The sequence below is a fragment of the Diadema antillarum genome, unplaced genomic scaffold (assembly GCF_040938485.1).
Source record: "Diadema antillarum isolate AM-2024a unplaced genomic scaffold, OU_Dant_1.0 seq00000348_RagTag, whole genome shotgun sequence".
NCBI lineage: Eukaryota > Metazoa > Echinodermata > Echinoidea > Diadematoida > Diadematidae > Diadema > Diadema antillarum.
Genome location: NW_027271358.1, coordinates 1,392,192 through 1,415,860, shown reverse-complemented (window position 1 = coordinate 1,415,860; position 23,669 = coordinate 1,392,192). Strand labels below are relative to the sequence as shown.

Below are 23,669 nucleotides of genomic sequence, written 5' to 3'. Positions count from 1 at the left end.
AACAATATTGTAATGTACTCAGTACACACAACGGCAACTATGTAAGTTGCGTCTGCACACTTGCGATTAGGACCCCGTTTACAGTGCGAGGCTCGGCAGTGGCCGAGCCGCGGCCGAGCCCACCTTCATTTCAGTGTAAACGTGCAAAAGGCCAAATGCGAGGCCCAAATTGGCCTCGCATTTGGCCTCGCTCTGGAGGTGGTCTCGGCCACGGCCGAGCCACGGCCGAGCCCGGCCTTTTCTCAGTGTAAACGCAAACTGGGCCAAATGCGCTGCCAATTTTAGTCTGGCTTCCAAACCCTCTGCTTGTATCTTTCGTTATTCGGGATATTAACCCCCTCAACGTCGAAAACTCGTAGTTTAAGGTGGTTTTGTCCTGCAAAGGATTTTTTTCATTCGGCAAAGGCCTTTGCCCGAACGGCGACTTTGTCGCCACAGAATTCAGTTGGCAAAGGGTCTGAAAACCAGACAATACCAAATTGCGTTTGTTTACAAGCAGAGCGCCACTACGACAAAATATTGAAAGGTTGGAGTCAAAAGCGTGGCCCAGCCCTGCAGTGTAAACGCAAAAAATTGCGGGGCAAAAAATTGCGGGGCTCGGCCTCGCAATTGAGGCTGGGCTCAGCCGCGGCTCGGCCCAGCCCCGCACTGTAAACGGGGTCAATGTTATGTGCCTTGAACAAAATGGAGAACTCTGTGTCAGTGTGTCATTTCTTACATAGCCCTGAAAGGTGCTGTTCACTATCGTAATACAGGGCTGCCAACTCTCATGCATTTTGGTCCTTTCTCACTCTAAAACTTTATTTCATTTGCATGCATTTCTATTGATCTCACTCATTTTGACTCCTAAATTATAGCATTGGCCTATGGGAGTCTCACTCTCAACTAGTTTCCAGTGTTGGCAGCCCTGGTAATATAATGAACCCATCACCAACATGAAATGTAGCATCCCTGAGTCAAGCACTATGAACATAAAATGAAAAGCTTTTCCTACATTATGACGAGACCTAGGTGGGATTGATAGACTTAAAATAAACCTCTGGTACCCTTTTAATAGATGCTGAGGTAAACAAGTAAAGTCATATAATCTATTATAGCATCAGGCTGTGTGTGTGAATATTAAACCTTGTTTTAACAGAGCCTTGTTACTGCAACAATGTCCAGGTAGCATCAGGGCAACTTTTTTTAAGGTGATCCGAGTATCCTCTCGGATCACCTTCTGTATCTGTACGGATTCTTTCTTCTTCTTCTTCTTCTTTCTCCTCAAAAGTTGTGGACAGGTTAGCTCAGAAAGTGCTCTTCCTATCAATGTCAAAACTATACCATACATGTATCATCTCCCAAAGACGGCAATCGAACTTAAATCAAAGTGATCAATCGACCGTGACGTCACTATGACGTCATTATATGAAAACACATTCTCAATCATATCTCTTTAATGGAATGAAAATTTGCAATGAAATTTACGTCACATATATTTCAAGTCAAGCGCATTCTACTCATATAATCAAAATTCATGTTTTCTCTTAAAACGTGCGCGTACGCGCGCGTTGAAATATTTGTATGCTCAAATCGAGCTCAAATTTTTTTTGCACACGTTTCAGACCAATTGGAGCATTTTTTGAAAAATTGAAAAAATTGGACGGACGCGTACGCGCGCGCACATATACGCACGTACAGCTCATACGCAATAGAAATTTCCCGTTTTTTCACATTTATCGGATGCCTGAAATGTCAAGGAATATTTCTACCAGGTTTCAAGTCAATCCGACTCAATATGACGTCACACGGGCCCGTCAAAGTTGAAATTCCGCGCGCACGTCAATGGCGATATACAGTGCAACAATGCAAAAAAACCGCCAATTTTGAATCCGATTTTACTCGTCAGGATGGACGGTGACCCCCCATTTTCTTTACATATTCTGAAAGCTGATGAGTTGTACATGTCATTTCATGGGTTGGCGATGCTGGAAAAATAATGAAAAGATATCAAATTTCTTAATAAAGTAAAAAAAGTAAATTTTCAAAATGACGTCATCAAATTTTAAGTTCACTCAAGCATATCTCACTTATTCTTTTGTTGATTTTCGTCCAAATTTCAATATGTTGTAGCTTATTTAATGGTCTTTCAGTCACACGATAACAAGATTTTGATTGGATGACGGCATCACCTCGTAAAAAAGGATTAAAAGTAACATTGTCAAATTTGACCAGTTTACGTGTTATCTCTATGGGAGTGCAGTTTTTCTGGAAATGAAAACTGACATGACTATCTTTATTGAGCACTAGCTCACTTATGCTTCGGTAAATTTCTCCCAGATTTTAGTATGTTGTAGCTGAGACTTTGGGCTATCGTAATGTGCCCTTCGTTTTTTCATACGGAGTCGGCATCACGTCCAAAAACTTGGTTGAAATTAAAGCTTATCTTCGATGTATTGAAATATTTCTTCCTTTCTGCAACTTCCTTTGCAATAACTCAAGAAAAACATACCCTATCACCACCATATTTTGCATATGTTTAGTTCATGTCACGTACATTATTTCACAAAATAACAACTACTTGATCAGACACCATCTTGGGTATGTAAATTAGGGTCAAAGGTCATAAATGTTTTATCCTGTATCTTGGTGAATACATGTCCTATCTTTCCCATATTTTGCACACGTAAAGACCATGTTACAAGGATCATTTCACAAAATAACCATTTTTGGCTCAGAGGCCATCTTGTCTGTGCAAAGTGGGGTCAAAGGTCATATGTACTTCTTCCTGTATCTTCGTTATGACGTGTTATCTCTATGGGAGGGAATTTTTCTAGATGTGAAAATTGACCTGATTGTCTTTATCGACGACTAGCTCACTTACCCTTCGCTGAATTTCTTCCAGATTTTAGTATGTTGTAGCCAATCTAATACTCTTTAAGTTTTGTTCATTCAAAGTTTTAATCGGATGATGTCTTCACCTCATGAAAATGGATATAATGTAACCTTGTCAAATTTAACCAGTTTACGTGTTATCTCTATGGGAGGAAATTTTTCTGGAAATGAAAATTGACATGACGGTCTTTATGGAGCACTAGCTCACTTACTCTTCGGTGAATTTCTCCCAGATTTTAATATGTTGTAGCTGAGACTTTGGGCTATCGTGAATGTACCCTCCATTTTTTCATACGACGCTGAAATCACATCAAAAAACTTTATTGAAATCAAACTTATCTTCGATGTATTGAGATATTTCTTTCTTTTTGCAACTTTCTTTGCAATAACTCAAGAAAAACAGCCCCTATCATCCCCATATTTTGCACATGTTTAGTTCATGTCACGTACATTATTTCATAAAATAACAACTACTTGATCGGACACCATCTTGGGTATGTAAATTAGGGTCAAAGGTCATAAGTGTTTCACCCTGTATCTTGGTGAATACATGTTCTATCTTTCCCATATTTTGCACACGTAAAGACCATGTTACAAGAATTATTTCACAAAATAACCACTTTTTGCTCAGATGCCATCTTGGCTGTGCAAAGTTGGGTCAATGGTCAAATATACTTCATTCTGTATCTTCGTTATAGTGTATACCGAATTTGGCACCAAAGATGGCAGACCTGACTCTCTTTTATTCTAAATGAGAATCCAAATGTCACACGGTCAATGTCTCTAAACACAGATGAAACCTATATGGTCATGCCTATTGCGATCAGGACTCGAATCATTGATTGAAAAAAAATCGGATCACCTAATTTGTCAGTCTTGACAAATTCCGAGTCTAGTTTTACCTTAAAATGGTCCCTGCAAAATGTTGCTCGGACGTTGCTGCGGTAACTTTGAGCCAAATTCTTACCGTGACATTACTGTGACATTACCATGACTTTACCCTGACATAATACCTGGGTTTAACCCTCCTGCTAGAACGCAACTGCGGTAACATTCCTTTGATACACTCAACATGCTCGTGCAACATTGCAGACAGAGATTGATTGACATACTGCGCGCCGATCACATGCGTGGATTGTAACCACTGATCTCTTTGTAGATGAGATCAGTGATTGTAGAGCTATGTTTTGTTTACAATCATTTGGCATTGGCTGGTGGGCGGGGTAGTCGCATCAGTGGACACATCCCCTTCGTAGAAACCTACCTGGATGTTTTCGGTGTGTGTCTGTTAAAGATAATAAAAAGTTTTGGTACCTCAAAAGTGTCCTTGAATTTCCTTGTCTTAGTTTGTGTTTCAGGTTAAAGTACCTTTCATATAACTAACACTGTGAGACTTACTCGCCCCAAAGTGCTCTCATGTCTTAGTAATCATGCAATTAACTGCGATCAGCAGCCCCATACGCATAGCGACCAGCAGTCCCATACGCATAGCGTAATCGGGCTTCGCATTGTAGCATTCAGGATCATGACAGATTTAGTATCGCAGGGTAAATGTCAACTTAAAATCCCATAAATTCTTCAATTTGAAGACTTACCAATTAACTTGAAGTATTGAAAACAGGCTTCGGGCAACGTTTGGTTCTGCCTATAGTCCCTTTCTGTTCGAATTGATGACTGAATGTGACTCGGTCGACAGGACCTTAGGAGAGCTACATACAGTACACTGAATACTACAGCCAGTGCATGCGAACACATCACATGCACACAAATTTCAAATCCATGAACGGATAAGATGTTTGTGTGCGCATGCGCTGGCCATGGTATCCAGTGTATGTAGCTCTCCCAAGGTCCTCTCGACCGAGTCACATTCAGTCATCAATTCGAACAGAAAGGGACTATTGGCAGAACCAAACGTTGTTCGAAGCCTGTTTTCAATACTTCAACTTAATTGGTAAGTCTTCAAATCGAAGAAATTTTTGGATTTTAAGTTGACATTTACCCGCGATACTAATTCTGTCATGATCCTGAATGCTACAATGCGAAGCCCCATTACGCTATGCGTATGGGGCTGCTGGTCGCAGTTAGCTATGCGTACAATGGGCTGCACGCTGCTGGTCGCAGTCAGTGGTTTCGTACAATATTTATCGACGCTGGACAGCGTCGGCTCTGGTACGAAACCATTATTGCATGATTACTAAGACATGAGAGCACTTTGGGGCGAGTAATTCTCACAGACAACGTACTTTAACCTGATGTTGTTGTGACATTGTTGCCGTAAGGTCTATTGAAACCAGGCTTGGGATAGATTGGCTCCTGAGTAGACAATAGAATTTTAAGAGCTCTCAACATTCCAGGTACTACACTGTCTGAGGATTCTCTTTAATATCATTTGTGAAAGCTTTTCTGGTCTCCACTTTGTAAATGAGTTTGAACTCACAAAACTTGCTGGAATTTGACTGATTGCAGAGCTCTTACTGTCATTATGACACTCACATCATCTATGATGCCAACATGTTGCATTCATAAAATATATGGCCACAAGTTTTTGCTGGGTTTTATTTGTTTGAATTAAAAAAAAAATCAACATCTCATGCCATGTTTAGTGTGAAGTACATTTAACATAAAAATCATGAGCATTCATTTGGGAAACAGGTGCAATTATGCCATAGATCATCTACATGGAAATGATTAAACAATCAAACTGTACCAGGTATTGACCCATCACCTGCAAATTTTTAGTAACTGTTAATGACTACAGAATATCCCACAATATATACTCATTATAGTCTAAATTACATTTGCCACACAATGCAAAGTGAACTGGTCAGCAGCCATCAATTTCCATGCCAAATATTGGATAACAAGCTATCATGCACTGTATTTTTGTCAAGAACGACATGCAGATGGGGAAATAGAATATACACTGTACACTGTAAGTGGGCTTACTACATTTGTATAATCAATTAACTAATTCATCAATATCTCAAGTGAGTCACTACATCCTGTGTACCATTGTCCCATAGTTTTAGCAGGGAGGTGTTAGAAAAGGAGAGACAACTCTTCGTAATTCATGCAAACACATGTTTTGGTTCAAAGCGTTACAATGGGATGTCTAGCATTCCACTATACGCTTTGAAGTCATGCGCTGCACCGCTCTAGTTGCAAGGCAAAGTTCGGAGACAAAGAACGCATTTCACCTTACGTTGAATTACAAGCTTTATTTCCCCGTAAAATTTTTAATGAAATACTTGAATCGATTAAGAGCAGTTTAGGAAAGAATTCAAATTATGTATTTCTAGTTTCTTCGTAATACGCAAATCGAAATGAAATGAAAATTAGGCCCTCTTAAAAACCTAATATTTTTCTATAATGCCCACATTTCCGCACGTTAGTTTTCTATCCTTTAATCTGGGATGTTTTGATCTTTCAAATAAAGTACTCCGCTAAAGCGTGCTCCAGCATGCTTTCAAACTATTTGCTGTTAAAATTGTCAGTTTTACACTGCATTTTGATTCGCTGCTCCAATTCAAGGTACACAAATTCATTGTTGCCATCACATTAAAAGAGAGAGAGCAAAATGCAGCAGGGGCAAGTATTTCTAGATGTGAGAGCACTAGTCCCGATTATTGATGCTCTCTTTTGTCAAAGCACCTGATTTCCACCTGTAGTTAAGCGCATACCGGTAACTTCTCGGTGGCGCCGCGCATGACTTCAAAGGAGAGCAGGAGTTGTCTCTCCTTTTCTAACACCTCCCTGGTTTTAGCTACCATCACCAGATATACATGTAGATACATGAATGGTTACAATAAAAAAGAATATTTTGCTATAAAACTCTGTCTTCCTCAAACCAGAATATAATTTACTTGCAGTCAGAACAATCACACATGCACTCAGATGTATACATGTCAAGAAAGCAGAGGGATCTCCATTCATAAAGTATAAACAGGGTAGTCTTGCTTGTGTCTCATCGCGAAGAGTTTCAAAAATGAAGAGGCACAACACATCAAGCAGCAAATTAATAAATGTATGATGCAATTAAACCAGTGATTTACTACAAGGCTTGAGATTTCATCAACAATGATCACAAAGTAGTCAAGGTTGTACATAGTACATTTCACCCAGTGCACTTGGCATTATATGCAGTTTGGAAAACACCTCACAAGAAATTAATTTTCATCATCCATCACCATACAAGTTCTGCTCAATGATATCATCCAAGTGAGAATCCCTTCTATTCTGGTATGAACATTGCTGTCATCAAAAATGTGAAGGCCCTATTGTTTCTTTCAACGCTGCTTTGAAAATCGGTGAAGCATGACCCTTATCTTTCTCAACCAGTGTGATTATCTATTAGACCCCCGCTTAAAATTAGCACTGCATGTTTTTCACATACAAAGGGCTACTTATGCAAAATAATCAATAACTCTTTACAGCGACAGGGTAACAAATAGGCTACAAACTGTCCACGTCTCTCTATTATACAGCAGATTCACCCTATAAAACTAAAGCTGATATCTACAGCTGACCATACCATACTCTCCCTTGTATCTCTGACATCAAACAAAACACTTGTATGTATAGAGATTTATGGCAACATACTAACAGACAGAGTTTCAGAAACAAAACTTCTTTCTGCCAACAATACTAAAATGCAATCTGCATTAAAAAGAAAAAAAAATCTATTGGTATTCATTCATTGGTAGTTATAGACTAACCTGAATTTCAGAGCAAGAATAAAAAAATTATAATACCAGTTGTCACTGACAAGATTTTGTGATATTTAAAGTATCATAATGAAACATAATCAAATGGAGAGATTCTATGACAACTGTTTCAAAGGAACTCTTCCAGTTGATGTACCCTTCAAAAACAACTGACAGGCTACGTCAGTCATAGCTAATTTGCTACCATGGTTTCATTCATATTGATTTCAGGATGTGGGAGTAGCTTTGACAGAAGACCATGGTTGACATAACAGAACCTGAAATGCATTTTGATGTAAAATGAGTTTAAATGTGTTCTTTGATTATCTTAATTGACTCAATTACCTTTATTTTACCAGTTTACTATGAAAATAAGCCAGAGTGGGATTTACTGGACTGCACTATAATGACATTATATGAAATGGTCTGTTGATAAACTCTGTTTGGCAAATTAGTCATTTAATGCAATTATGTATATGCAGCAAGGACTGAAATTGTTGAATTGTGAGCAGTGACATCACATCAGGTGATGTACAAGTACATGTCAATCAAGAATTGGATTGCGGCTGACAGACAGAATGGGATGTGTATTGCTGAAGATCGTATAGTATAACATTATACTGCCTTGTCTGTTATTGTAATATAAGATTTTAAAGTCCTCTGAGAGTTGTACTTCCCTGCAAATCAAAATATAACCTCTTCAAGAAAACTGAACTCTTCTGGGGATTTTGAGCAATTATCTCACATCCCAGGAAAAGCAACATCTGTGAAGTATCTAAGGTCACTGATTTGTATCCCCTATATGTCTAAAAGTTTTCATAATAACTATGAGTGTGATTTCTTAAAAGAATCCTTCAAAGTATGCAAAATATAAAATGGATTGTATGCTGACTATACACAGTGTTGTAAGCTATAAAAATGAAAATATCTTCAAGGACAATGCTGAGCTCCACAACATTTGTTTGCAAAAAGCAGCAAGCAACATTCCAACCATTCCTTTTACTCAGCCATATCTAAGACAAATCCATACCATGTGTGTTTTTCCTTCAATGTCCTTGTACTGTTTGATTGTTTGTAATCAGAGCTGTGACAATACTTATTCAAAATGGGCAATCTTTATGAATTAGCTGCTAAAAATCATTCCTACGGTTCATTGGTCCTTCTCAATACTTCTTCCTCCCCACTACTGAGTTTGGCTTACAGTATCATCTGTGAAGATGGACATGTGTACACACCTGGTATACATATAAATACATGTACAGTGTACATAACATGCGTACATCTTTAACTTTAGTAAGGCAAACTGGCTTGACTAAATTCAACTAAAAAAAGGAGCACAAATTTACTAGTACATGACGGCAGGATGTAATTCTACGCCAATATAAAGGTGAAATATGAATATTTATGAGATTAATTTCCTCTAATTTGCATTCAACTATGATTTTTGAATAACTTTTGCTCGTGTACATGTAATTAACAAAGGATAAAGGATGTAAATCAACTCCAAATAGTTTAATATTGACGGTGACATATGACACAAATTTCCTCCTATTTCTCTGTCAATTTTGGAAGTATAAATTCAATCAGCTCATTCAAGGGTCATAGGCACTCCGTTCAAGGGTCATACAATGTAGGCACCCCATAACAAATTCTAGCTTCTCTGTTCACGCATGGGTAATTCTGTCTGCCCCATTTACTGCCTTTTGTTGCATGTGCAATGTGTATGTCATGTGCACATGGCATAAGTGTGCTTTTTGTGCTTCACTGTTGAACTACGGACCTGTAACAACTGGTGGTAAAATGATTGTTGTGTCTGCCTGTTAAATGCCATCAGAGGTTGAGATGATAAATTTCTGGTAATTCTGTTTTTGTTTTTTGTTTTTTCCCAGTATGGAGTCTTGACTGTTTCTCTGTACCTATCATATGTACCTTTGCATTTTATCAATGTTGTAGGGTGGCAAGAAATTTGTCATAACATGTTAACACAAGGGAAGCACAGGTGTGCGGGTGTGAAAAGCACATATTTGTATTCACTCCAATAAGCATGAGAATAAGCAACTTGCTGTCATATTTCTCTGATACAACAGGTGCTGTCCCTTGAAGATGGAAGGGTACAAATCATAAGGTGTTTGCTGATATTCTGATTTAAATATGAACATGATATTTGTAAATCATGAGTTACGATGTCATAATAAGCAAATCTTATTTCAGCAAGTGTTAAACAGGTTTTGTACCTGACAGCTAATTCCTTTACAGGGCCATGATCATTAGTGACAGAATGTAGTATAACTGTTTGCAATACTCCAGATTCAGAACAGCTAGTGAGTAAATAAAATCAAATAATTATATAACAATGTCAGTATGTAGTTAATGCCTCTGACTTTTTTTTTCTTGTGATCACAATATTCTAATATCAGTTCATAGCTCTTCAATCATATTCTAATACAGTTTGTAGATCTTGACCACTGACTTTGATAAGACCTTTTACCCTATCTATGTACATGTATATGATGTGTATCTCTATTCATTTATATCCATTACACCCAGTACATATCACTGACTTTCTTAGATGTTTATCTGCAAGGTAAGGGTAAAAGGATATAATTTTGCATTGTTAATCTTGCATTTCTTTGGATGCACATTACTCTGAACCTATTAAAACAAGAAATGAAACTTTGGTTAAGAATAAAATCAAACTCATAACTCTCTCTTAGACTGCAGATAAATTATATCAGCGATGACAGGTCACATGAATACATACTGGTATTACAAATTTAATTTCATGCAGACAACATTATACATTGTAGCATCAGTGTAACATGACTGAAATTCATGTTTCAATTTCAGTTGACTATAGGTTGTGAACAAGAAATTATTAGTATAGTACAATGGAATTTGCTGTAGCATGATGTTAATATTGGTAAGAGCTTCCCTGGTTTTGCAGCATTAAATTTAGTTGAATTAATCAGTCCACCACAGAGACAGGTACCGCACATAAATGGAATAAATAATTGTATTTACCACATGATCAGGACTATGGTAGGGAAGTGGCCTATGACCACTTCGTTGCAAGTACTGCTTGATACACTGCCCATGGAAGAAAAACATGACAAATTTGCTTTAAAAATGGATATTTATATTGCAAATTGTATGGCTAAATTCATGATACTTTTGTACTCCAAACCACAAGACAAAAGCTTCTCTCTCACCCAAATCCTATCCAAATCTACTCCCAGCCCAAAACTTTTGAAGTGTCTACACATTTCTGTTTTAAGTCTTTTAGCTTATGAGTTATCAATATCCTTAAATTTTGAAATGACTATGTCTACAATGTACATCAAAATTCAAAGCAATTTCTCAGACACTTGTTAAAAACTCAAGATGCCACCCTCTGTATTTAGAAGATAATACTGATGCACAGTATCTTTAAAAAAAAAAAATGTTTGTCTATTTTTCCATAAAAAAGCAGGACAAACTATTTGAATCTAAACATATGAAGTCAAGAGAACTTTAACATCCAATATCAGAACATTGATGTTTACCCAATTTCATCTGGTCTTCATGTCGACAGGCTACATACAATATGTTCTTAAGATAACTTTCACATTAATCCCACTCCATGTCCCCAGTTAAAACTCCTGACTGAGACAGTCTTAAGATAACAGCTGGGACTATCCAGAGGATATTTCCTTTCCATGCATTGCAAAGAGCTGGTTGGTTTGCTATTCCCTATTTAGAGGGAAGGCATGCATTTTTCCCCTTCACTCCTCTTCCATTCCAATCAGTAGATGGAAGAACCATCTGATCTTCATACATGTACATACGTCATTTGGATACCCATAAGCTCTTTCTTTAACCCACCCATCCCAAATAGGCTGGAGTCATAAAAAATGCACACTTCTGGCCTGACGTCACTGGCAAACGAAGAAGGAAATTACGTCAGCTGACGTATTTCGCAGCGATCGTCGAACATGCGCATACAAGCAGACGGGCCAGCAGCCATTATCACACACCAACAAAACCATGCAATACCCTACCACATACTTTCCCACTGACATGTAGGGTAGAAAGAAAACGGCAGGATATAAATAGAGGACATTCAGTATTCGCTTTGAGTCAGGCACCTTCCCAGTACGGTACATAATGTACCCCATCACGCATACACGCATACATGTGCACACACACACACACACACTAATACAGTGCAGAACACACAGTTAAAGTGAGCTGTACACACAGCAGGGGCCATTATGCATCCACACAGAACCACCTGCCATTCAGACTACCGGTACTGCATTTAATGGAGCACACAGCTACACACAAACTCATACAGAGAGTCCATGTTTGCAATGCATCTAACACTAACACACAGACACGCAGACACACACACACACACACACACACACACACACACGCTCACAACCACACAGACTTGGGCTCACTTGATTAACAGTGTTCATAATATACCTTTGAAGCCCCACATGCAGAAGAGGGATAATTAATACAGCAATAATCAGCCACAATTTACTATCTAACACAGATCACACTATGGAGCAGTTGCATTTGGATAATGTCAAAACACTACAGCCTACCTACTACAAACAATTTACTCCGATAACCTTTCTCTACTGTTCGAATAGGGCCTACTGGTCAGTGTACAGGTTTCTTCTATCACATTTAGTCTGCAAGCTGATTAAGATTTCAAGAAATGCAGTTATGATTAAAAAAAAACCTGTTTAATTTTCGATAGCACCTTGCATCCTACCACTTAAAGGTACCATTGGTAGGCCTATAGTCAACAATTTGAAAATGAAGTACCGGTACTGTAAAAGTGGTTTCTTTCGCGTACAGAAACTTTCGCGGTTTCCATCGGTGCCGACTTTTTCGCGTGTGTTTAAATTAGCGGTCAGCAAAATCTGTGAATTCACAGTCGGCAAAAACTGTTTTATTTTGCACATGAAACCCCAAAATATTATTCAATTAGTCTTTTATTTATCAAATAGAAATTAAAATCAAATGCAGGCTTACCTGAAATCCCGTCTCTCGAGTACTTTATAACATGCTTGTACCTACTGCGCGGTATCGCTGTGTGTGTGTTGGCCATCAATGCACTCAATGCGCGGAATCTTCGTGTGTGCATGTGCGCAATAGCGTTGCAACAATTAGCGGCGAGTTAAAAACATTTTCGCGTGATGTTAAATTCGCGGTTCAACCTCAAAGCACGAAAAGCGCGAAAATAAAACCACCGCGAAAGAAATCACTTTTACAGTACCTGGTATGTTGTAAAAATATAGATATTTGCAGTATTATCTCAACAAATACAATGGCATTTCATCATATCACAACTGAAAATGTATGCACTTTCCCAAAAAAATTGAAAAGAAGTGTTCTCCTTAGTATTTTAATAATCACCTCATGACTTTTGATTCCCATTTTTAGCAATAGACCTACATGTGTAGGCCTATGTCATCTCACTATTAAGTAATGGTTACGATACACTGAAAGAAGTCACTAGCATTTACAATTATCACCCTAAACCCTCATTGTAACCAATGTGAAATACGCCCACTAAAAAGTGTAATATTGCATGAAATCTCTTTAGTTTTATGGCATTGCAACATGACAACCTTGGCATTAAAGGACATACACTTTGGAGCAGTTTTCATTATGAGTGCTTTCCTATGCAAGAAACAGTGTCAATATTATAATTTCTGGAGCATGTGGGTTGACAGTATGCACATGTAACTGCATCCATACCAAACCATCTGCAGTTACATTATATCCTAAGTATTCCCTTTGATGTAGCTGCTTGGACAGATGTCCTGCAGAATCTCATAATCAACTATTCAGACTTTGCAAATCCAACCCAATATTTTCTCAAAAAGGGAATAGCATTACTAGAAAAGAAAAGAATGAAAAGTTGTGTTTACCTGATCACAAAAAAGAGAGGATGAGAGAGAAAGAGAGAGATAATAGAGCTGCATGATGTACATTGTAGCAATCATGTACTTCATTATCTTCACGACAAAAAAACAAAATGAAATGGGCAATATCAGTGTTACCATATTAACTACAACGTATGAATAATGAGCATGCTATGAATTTCAGGATGCACAACAAATTATGCAATCACTCACGGGTATGTGAAGCCCTATGACTAGAGTTTTAAGAGTTGGTGCATTGTTAATATGGCACTGCCTCCAAGTTAAATAATGACGGTCCCTTCACTGCTGAGGGGAAAAAACATTTTTCCCAAGGATGTGATGCTCTCAACCTCATTCCGTAGTGACTATTTACAATGCACATGTAGTACCAGCAAACATCAAGCCCATTTACCACGAACTTTTACGCAAAAACTCTACACTTTCCTCTGAAATGACTACACTGACATAATGTTAAATCTTTAAAAGAAATCATATGATTGATGTTCTCACAAAGAGCCAATTTCAGTATTTAAAGATCATTGTATTTATGATTTGTGGATGGAAAAAAATTGTGCATTCATACCTACAATGTTGTACATTGGCAATAATGCACTACAAAGTATTTCTACAACTGTTCTGTTGGTGGAAATGTGCACAGAATTCCACACCATGAAACATTTCTAGTTCGCAAGTACACGCTAACCATCACTGTGTTGAATACCCTCTCCCCCAACAAATATACATCAGCATGTATGCAAACAAATGAAAATTCACATGTGTACAAACATACACACACACACACACACACACAAACACACACACACTTGAATGTGCAAACAAAACTATCCCATTTGGCACTACTGATACAGCATAATAAATTTCAATCTTTATGTAATTAACATTTATACTACAAATAAGCACATTTACATGATGTATTGTTTCAATGTTTCAGTTTATGCCTTTTTTTTTTACTAGATGCTAAACCTGACTTTTTAAAGGAAAAAGGATGGAGAAAACAGGTCATTACTCTGATATGTTTTAAAATCACATTTTCACAGGCTCTATTCCATGAAGGCTCCATATCCAAGAATTATGTCCGGTATATCTGAGCACTATGATCGGTGTGTACAGAGTATAATTGCAGGATCAATGTTTTTGAGCACCCTATACTTGGCACATGTCTGAGAGGCTAGATGCATAATTCCTGACAGACTGTGTTATATCAATGCGTCTGCTCTCCCTCCTACCCTGCTCTTAACTCTATGCATAATAAATTAGGCGGCAGCGTGACAATCTCCCCTGCACAAGCCTAAGCCCCATGAGAGAGGAGCCCACGTCCACCAAGGCAGGTCATAAACCATGCATAATACTTTTCAAGTGACACTTTTATCTCACAGAAGGGCAAGTGCAGAGCAGCTGATAATCATTCTTCCCCCATCTTCCTCTGGCAAAAACATGCAAAATGATGGCTGACACAGAACAAATACATCTTATGATGCTACTCAAAATGTACCATAATAAGAATAAACGCAGTGCAGTCATCCAATCTATGCATCAGTGTGTGGGCAGCCATAATTCAACTCTATCTCATAAGCTGCATCCAATTTCTATTTCAAAACCACAGCCAGTTTGTATATGTACATAAAATGTGAATTTGGTAGAGTGTTTGCAAGCCACAATTTTGTTCTTATTCACAGAAAATAAACCAGCCGAGTTCTAGATCTTATTTGATTAAAAAAAAAATTGGTCTGCATCAAATACTGTCTGCACTTACCTCTTATGAGGATATTCCATTCTACCACCACAAATTAGTATGCTCATAAAACACAGAAATGCATGAAAAATACCAAATTTAACTATCATTGATGCTTTGCCTTTTTCTGTTTTGTTTTGATTTTTTTTTCAGTTGGAAAGCTGCCAAGGACAGGAATGAATCTATTGATTACTCTGCAAAACTGCATCAATATTCTATTGTCATTATGTATGCAAATCAGATTGTACTTTAAAGCAGTACATGCGCTAGTTGCCACTTTGTTTTGTGTGATCTCGTTCCCTGCCCCCAACCTCATGCACAAATGGAAGCATAGCATGGCCATAATTATGTTCATGTTGTGGGATCTGATCTACTCGACAAGATTCTTCATGTCTTTTAGAATTGGCCTGTACACATGGTATTTCAACAAAAATGGTCTGTACCCTGGCAAGCAGACAAGGCTTTTAATGAAAAGAATATTCCAATTCCATTTCCACGTACATTATGCAATGTCAAAAAAGGAAAAAGACCTGTCCGGCAATACAACTGAATAATTTTCTTCAATTTCATGAGTTTCAATTTGACAATTTTAGAGAACATTTTGATGCTTACAATGTTAAATTCTTTTAAAAAATGGAATTGTGCAGTTAGTAAGGTTTTTTTTCCCCTCAAATGACTTAATGCTAATTCACTTTTGAGAACACCAACCCTTCCATTCTTTCTTTTTTTTTCTATGTGCTCAAACAGCTGACATGCAAGAGAGGACATTTCATAGTTTAAGCCACTTGAAATCTTTGACTGATAACATAAGGAGTCTCCAATTATTTTAAGCATTTCAGATGCACTCTCTTGTCTGAATAAAATATCCATCCAAACACATTTCCTGCTTGAGATTATTTCTTACAAATAGTTTCTTGCAACTGAGTTGAAGGATACATTTCAAGTATCTTTACCTTGTTAGTATCCAGGTCCACGAGCCAGACATCATCAGGAAGCCGGAAAGATGGCTTGTAGCGGAAGAAGCTGGCTGGGACCCCAATGATGAATGGAGTGGGAGCCAACAGAAGCTATACAAGAGATCGTACAAAGGACATAATTAAAAATATAGCAGCCTGTGTGGGCACAGCTTTCAGATACTTGAGTATGATGTTATCATCATCAAAGGTCACATCCACATCCTCTGGTGTACTCAAAATATCACAATACGGTTACAGATTTGAGTCTTAATAAAGGGTGGGGATATGATTAGGCCATAATCATAATCTTACCACATTCTTCCTATCATAAAGGCAACCATACTCATTAAAACTGAGGCTTTCAGCACAGGTATCATGATTTGATTGAAAATGCCTTAACTCGTTGAGGACGGACTGATTTTGCTACAACATGCATTTCCCATAGACACCTGCCCATGTATACTTGGGACTCGTCCTCAACTGGTTAACAAACCCCATACTGTATTTGGCCCAGATAGTTTTTGGTATTTTTACTATTTGGCAGTTATTTGAGTTCCAGTGTAAACAGTGAGAGTCAATCATGGTTTTGTATGCTATCCAGACAATTTTAAAAGGAATATGTCGGGAAGTAACCATTGGCTTACCTGTTCTGCAGATCCCATACAAGTTGGCAAGAGAGGTATAACAGGAAACATATACTCCAGTGGGTAGATCATGGCAACAAATGCCATCACACTCATAGATAGAGCATTGTAGTCCCTTGACTGCAAAACAACCTGCAGTAGAATAATGATTATCATTTTTAGGTTACATGTAGGTACAGGTAACTGTGGTGTGAGTTTGGTGGTCATAGCTCAAAGCTGCCAAAAGTTAGTGAGAGTAAAACAGATTAACAATGCCGCAGGAGCCAGAAAAGTGACGCCTATGTCTTGCTTCAACTGTGCGGGCAAGATAAAAACTAACATACCATCTCGAACAAGCATGGACAATCCGAACGTGAACAGCATCTGAAGGGATTGAAGCAAACTTTTCTATAGCTTGTCAAGGACATTGAATGTTAAACAGTGTTCATCTTTAAAGAACCAAATTCTTGCTAATATTTGCTCAGCCACCAGAGGATTCACCAGTGGTGAAACAGTGGCTGCTGGAAGCATGTTTCCACTACTGTCACAAATTGTTACATACAGTAGTTCCCATCAAGGAAAAGGAATTTTAAACCAAAACCAAAAAATAGCATCACCTTGGGATTCACTGACATCATGAAGTATGATTGGTGAAACTACTCCTTTAAGCCTTACTGCACTTTGCACACTTGGGTACTTTCCTCGCCAATTGGCACCGATGTCAGGAAACTACCATTGATAGAGATTACCAAATCCCCCTAATCCCTATCATGGTACCATGGCCTCTTTTTTTTTTAAAGATGCAATACATACATATGTACAAGTACGTGATTCTTATAACGTGAATAATGTTCTTACCTTATTTTCAAGCATGATAAGCGTCAGAACACTGAGACAGGTGTCAACTCCCAGTAATTCAAGAGGCAAGTGAAGGGGGAAGTCGGCCAGAGAAAAGCGGGTGTGGTCGGGCAGGGCAAAAATTAGTGGTGGCTGTGACTCTAGGATTTCTATCTCAACACGCGTCTTTCCTGGGACAGGCACAGGGGCACTGAGGAGGCGGAGCATCCAGGTCTCTATCTGACGGACATCATGCTTGACCAGTGGCGGGATATCAGCGCAAATACCAGTCAGCACTCCCCACACAGAGTCCCTGATAGAGAGAAGTTTCAAAGAGCCACATAGTAGTCAGCCACAGAGATCATGCAACACATTCTTCTTGATTACCTGTTCACCACAACTGGAGGACACTGGTGTGATACATATCAAATTGTTGTTCTTTTGTGTATTGTCATTCATTCATGTGTTTTCAGAGGTTACTATTGTGTTGACTGTTACATAATTGTAGAGGGTTTATTGCCACTTACAGATCAGATGGTCTATTTCCCAGTTTATCTAACACCACTACGGCTAAACTCATTTGGTCTACTGTTAATTTCATCTAATGTCCATTTGGTCTAATCCTCACTTAGTGTAATGCTCAGTTTGGCTAATTATCATTTCATCTAATAACCAGATGGTCTAATTGCAATTTTGTCTCCTTGGGATTTTTCTTTCCCCATTCAGTCTAATAAACTGAGGGTATTAGACAAAGTGGGCATAGCCCATCTGGAAGTAGACCAACAAGTAATGAGGATAAGTGGCAAGTGAACTACAATGTAAATTATGGACATTAGACGAACTGGGTGTAGACAAAACGGGATTAGACTATGTGGGTTGAGACTTAGGCTGCATTTATCTAAAAAAAAATCTGAGGCAGAATCACGATCCTAAACGCATTTTGAGGCATTTTAAGGGGTTAGATAAACGCAACCGTGTTTTCAAACGCATAAAATGCCGTTTTGAAATGGCTTTCAAAGGGCGTTTTGAAACACGTTTGAGACCGCGATCGCCGTTCTGTGAGTAGATAAACGCAATGCCGTTTTGAAACGCGTGTATCTCAAGGTCAAATCCTAGCTGTTTCCGGTTGTGTTCTCTGCCCATTATATGTGTGTGACTGATGAGGCATGTTTGGTGGTATGCAGTTCACCTTTACTTCCTGGGTCAAACGGCACAAAGCAGCTGCGCAGTGACACCACTTGAATCGCGATTGTATGATAGTTAAAGATAAACGAGGCACGCCGAGAATCACGTTTCAAACCACGTTTGCAAACACCGTTCCAAACGCGTTTTGATACGTGATTCTCTCTCTCAAGTTAGATAAACGCAGCCTAAATGGCTATTGGACAAAGTGGGAGTAGACCAAGTGATAGATCACCATTGTAGAGCAGTTCAACATCTCTTCTGAAGAAGAAAAACAGGCGGTAAAACACAAGATGTATATTCTATGAATGTATTCAGTACATAATGTAGTACAGCTGTAATAGGATGTCTTAGTCTTCTTCATGGGATGTCAAAAAAAAATTTTGACACTGCTAAGAACTGAATCAGCAATTAAATTATTGAAAAGACACTAATTTGATTAGTTTTCTTTGCAGACTATGCCTGATATTCAGAGATTGGACGCAAGAAGCCACTTTGCAGAAGCTTTTCTGCATACGATAAGTATGAACCATTCATCAATTATGAAATCCATTACAACATGCATCAATAACAATTGAAGTAGTAACATTTAAGCATAATTTTCACAGCAAATTACAAGGCATTTTGGGAAGGGGTGTTTTTGAACGTGATGCATGTGATGTGCAGTGTACATAGGTTGCTGAAAATGTCATCACCTAACAATTTTCCAATGATAATGTAACCCCCCCCCCCCCAAAAAAAAAAAAATATGGAAATTCAATAATTCTGTCTGTATCAATGTGTACAACATTATGTTATTCCTGGTTGAATAACTTAGATATTAAGTTAGTATCAGGATTTGTGACTGCAGCATACACATATGTGCGTTTGACTGAAAAACTGGAATGTTAAAGTTTTCAAGCACTGTAAAAGTGAAAATTTTTGTGGTGTTGAAATTTTCGCGCATTTTGCACAACCAGAAACTAGCGGGAAAATAAAAGCACACAAATATTTTTGCTTGCCATATAAGTTCCAGTACTTGATGTCTCGATTCCGCGGAATTAAAAACACGCGAAACTCTTCTTTATTACCGGGCCGAGCGCGAAAAATTAGTCGTGCAAAAATATCCACTTTTATAGTACATGTACCTGTGTATGGCAAGTTGTGAGGGGATTGACCTCGTAACACAATTTGCATATACTGTATGTACATACTGTAAATTTATATTGACTGTTCAAGAACTGTTTCCAGAATAAATTAGTGAAACTTCAAAATGTCTTACACTGCAACTTCCTTATTTTCATGTGATTTTCATCAAATTTTCATTGTTTTGCTAGGAACATTTTACTCATTATTTTCATACTAACATACATTGCTCCTGATGCAGTATACAGTACTATTAAAGAAAAGGAGTTCTTTTCATTTTATTTATCAGGTGTAGGTAATGTTTTCATATCATTGGGATATGATGTGCATTGTATCATGTACATGTATATATATGCGAAATAGGAACACTTCGTTCAACTTTACACATTGTATTCAAGAAGAAGATAACATGGAAAACCCAAATCTACATGCATGCACTTTATGAATGTTTTCCCACACGATGTTTATTTTGTGTACTCATTCTTTTCTAAAGGTAAAGTCTAGGCGATTTTCATAATTTCACATAATGTTGTACATAAATCGACAGCTCTATACCCGATGTTTAGATTTAATGGAATTAATTGTGATCCAAGAGCACAGAAACCAATGCTGTGAAAATTAAAACAAATTACATGTACAACTTCACCATAAGAATGCATTCATGAGTAGGAGGCTCACATTATTTCTGAATGTAGCAATGTAATCCATTACAATAACGCTTGCTTATACAAGGTCACTTTTGTAGAATTTATGCATGCTTTCTTCTTTTGTTCTGCTTCCTTGAGCCCCAAATCATGCATTTTTATGGTGAAGCTGCTACATGGTGTATGCATCATCCTCATTCATTGTGATTGGTTATGAATTTCTTATTCCTTACCCCCACTCTAAATTCTGAAAATCTGTACCCAGTATAATCTACTTTGTATTTACAGTTGTTAAAATGTAGAAGTCTGAAAATCGTCTGGAGTTCTCCTTTTAAAACTGTCCATACAACTTTACAAGATTTTGTGCATTTCATTCAAATTTCCTACGTTTTCTCACCCTCATCTGTATGAAATCTGGAGTACTATAGTTGCATACATGTACAATATTGTAAGTAAAAATCCTGCACCTTTTTTGAGAAGTTTTTTTTTTTTCCATGTCTATGCCCTATTATTACGATTACATTATCTCATGAAATGACTGCCCTGGTTCATATACCATGTATATCAATGTACTACCGAACAATCATATTAATTGTATCTATACAATGTATTTTAGATCACAAACCATGTCCAGCTTTATTTGTACATTGTATGAATAAAGCTTGTAAACCTCATGCACATTCCTGCCAAAGTGTGCCTTTAAACTCGACTTGGTGATAGAGCCTGCATTCCACAAAAATCTGGGTCAATTTGTTTTAGGTGATTGATTATACAGCTTATGTACATTAATTCAATAGTTGGTGGGTCTGCCTTGAGTACACAATGCCACAACTTGCTGCAACAAGGCATTCATAGGATGACTGACATGGAAACAAGCAAGTACACCTGCATAGAATACAACTGTAAACAATGCATAAATATTTCATAGCATATTACTTTTTTCCCCAAAAACCAATCCCTGAAGTTCCTCAATAATGAAACACACATTACTCTTTGAAATGCCGACAGGTGTATGTGTATCCTTTCATCAACAATACTCATTCATATCATGCCTGTATGGGGAACTGGTCAGGTGGCAGTGAAGTTACAGTCAAGTCTAGTTACCCACGCCGATGAAAATCGGCAGGGGGTTATGTGAAGGGTTCCGTATGTTTGTTTGTTTGTTTGTTTGTTTGTTTGTTTGTTTGTGTACAAGATAAGAAGAGAACGGGTAAACGGATTTGCACGAAATGTTCAGGGGATGTTTGGATAATGGCAGGAAAGAATCGATTAGATTTTGGTGATAATCGGTTGACCCTTGCAAATTCTGTGTGACCTTGAAGTTTTGACCCCATGATATAGTGACCACTCCGAAAATTTCCCGTTTCTCACTTTGCGATTTTCCGCTACCATACGAACACATAAACTCCCAAACGATCCGACTTCGCTGCTCAAATGTTCGTAAGAATTCCGAAATTTACGTTTAGGCCTATTTGAGGGACTATGTCCTTCTAGATTTATGAAAGTTTGTTCTCCGTTGTCACAAACTGGCCCGTATTTTGATGGTTTTTCAAATTAGCATTGATTGTTTTTTTCGTTGGAGGAGCATTTGCTCGGTCAGTTACACTGCACGATATGCGCGCTCAATGTCAATGCGTGTGCAAGGCCACTGAAAATGCATCGCGCTGTACACTGTTGGTGCAAAATTGCATCGGGGACGTTGCGGCGCTCGTTGGTGACCGAATACTGGTGCAGTAGACATTTGCATTCAACCCTTGCATTGAATAATTTCCGTAGACACTAATCATAGGGGTAATTGCCTAGGGAGTACGTAAAATTTTGTTTTTCTTTTGCGCTTTTGTGGATACCATCAAAGATCGTACACTCATACGACCTTTGATATCATCACACTCTCGGCTTGCTATGAGCAAAATATCCCGCAAGAAAACGGCGTATTTCTCGATTTTTAGCGCTTTTTCGGCGACCCGTCGCGTAGACAATACTCTTAAAACTGGACTTACGCGTGTAATTCGCACGCGCTTGGAAAAGTTCTGATTCTGCACTTTTTAACGGTGGTATTTGGGATTTTCGATGGATTTTTGGAGGAGACTAAAGGACTTTCCTGCTGTGAATGAGTGTACATTGTAATACCGTATGTGAAATGATGTGATTTGCGTGTGATGTGACTGTAGACCCAAAGATCGTACGCTTCAGTGTACGATCTTTGGTAGAACTCACTGGCTGGTGATAAAGCACACTGGCAATCAAGTGACCGAATTCTGGTAGATGACCGAATGCACATTATGTTTACCCCGACTTTGTATAAGGCGTGGGTCTGCCGCCTTTGACGGCCCCTCTCTAGTTGTATTATAGATTTTGGTAATCTGGGTGATTTCATTAAAAAAATCACAGGGCTTATACTATGAATATTTTCTGCATTTAACTTGTGTGTGTACATATTGTACACTATACAGTACACTGTATAAAAGATTCCTGTGAGGTCATATTTGAAAATGACTGTGAAATTTGGGCATATCATAGACCCCAGCACTGCATTCACATCCATTTGTGAGTGGAGGGAGGGAACATTCCACAAGGTCATGCAAAATACAACTTGTATAACATCCACTTCTAAAACTGCATTATAAACAGCACCTTAATGTGTATTCAAAATGAGATTAGATGGCTAAAACACATTTGACTTGACAATAAATACTGTATATTAGGCCAAGTCAAAAGAAAAAAAAAACATTGGCATTTCTACAGTAAAAGGGGCATTTCAGGGATATCACTTTATTTTGTGTAAATTCCTATGTGCATAGAACTTGCACCCCCTCCCCCCCCCCCCCCCCCCCATACGATAATTTGTGTACCGGGTACCATCTTTTTGAACACTGTAATGAAAGATAACTTTGCCTCTAAATTGATTCAAAGAAGCAGTAGATTATAATTTTAGGCAAAATGGAAAATTTTGGTGTAACGTACAATGTATGCAACACTGGACAGACATCTACTGTATGAATATGAAGGTCAAATAATGAAAACTCATTGAAACTGTCGTTTTTCAAC

At 38.1% G+C, this 23,669-nt stretch overlaps 1 protein-coding gene across 3 annotated transcripts in view; it reads right to left on the bottom strand.

Annotated features, from left to right (window-relative positions):
* The window catches only part of LOC139731020 (MAP kinase-activating death domain protein-like), a 107,946-nt gene that overhangs the window by 64,134 nt on the left and 20,143 nt on the right, over positions 1 to 23,669 (bottom strand). For all 3 annotated transcript variants that reach the window (XM_071641901.1, XM_071641903.1, XM_071641902.1), the window contains exons 3-5: positions 17,692 to 17,983; positions 16,855 to 16,986; positions 16,208 to 16,321 (exon numbers count right to left, since the gene is read on the bottom strand). In XM_071641901.1, the coding sequence (XP_071498002.1) occupies positions 16,208 to 16,321; positions 16,855 to 16,986; positions 17,692 to 17,983 (538 nt within the window). The remainder of the gene's footprint in view (positions 1 to 16,207; positions 16,322 to 16,854; positions 16,987 to 17,691; positions 17,984 to 23,669) is intronic.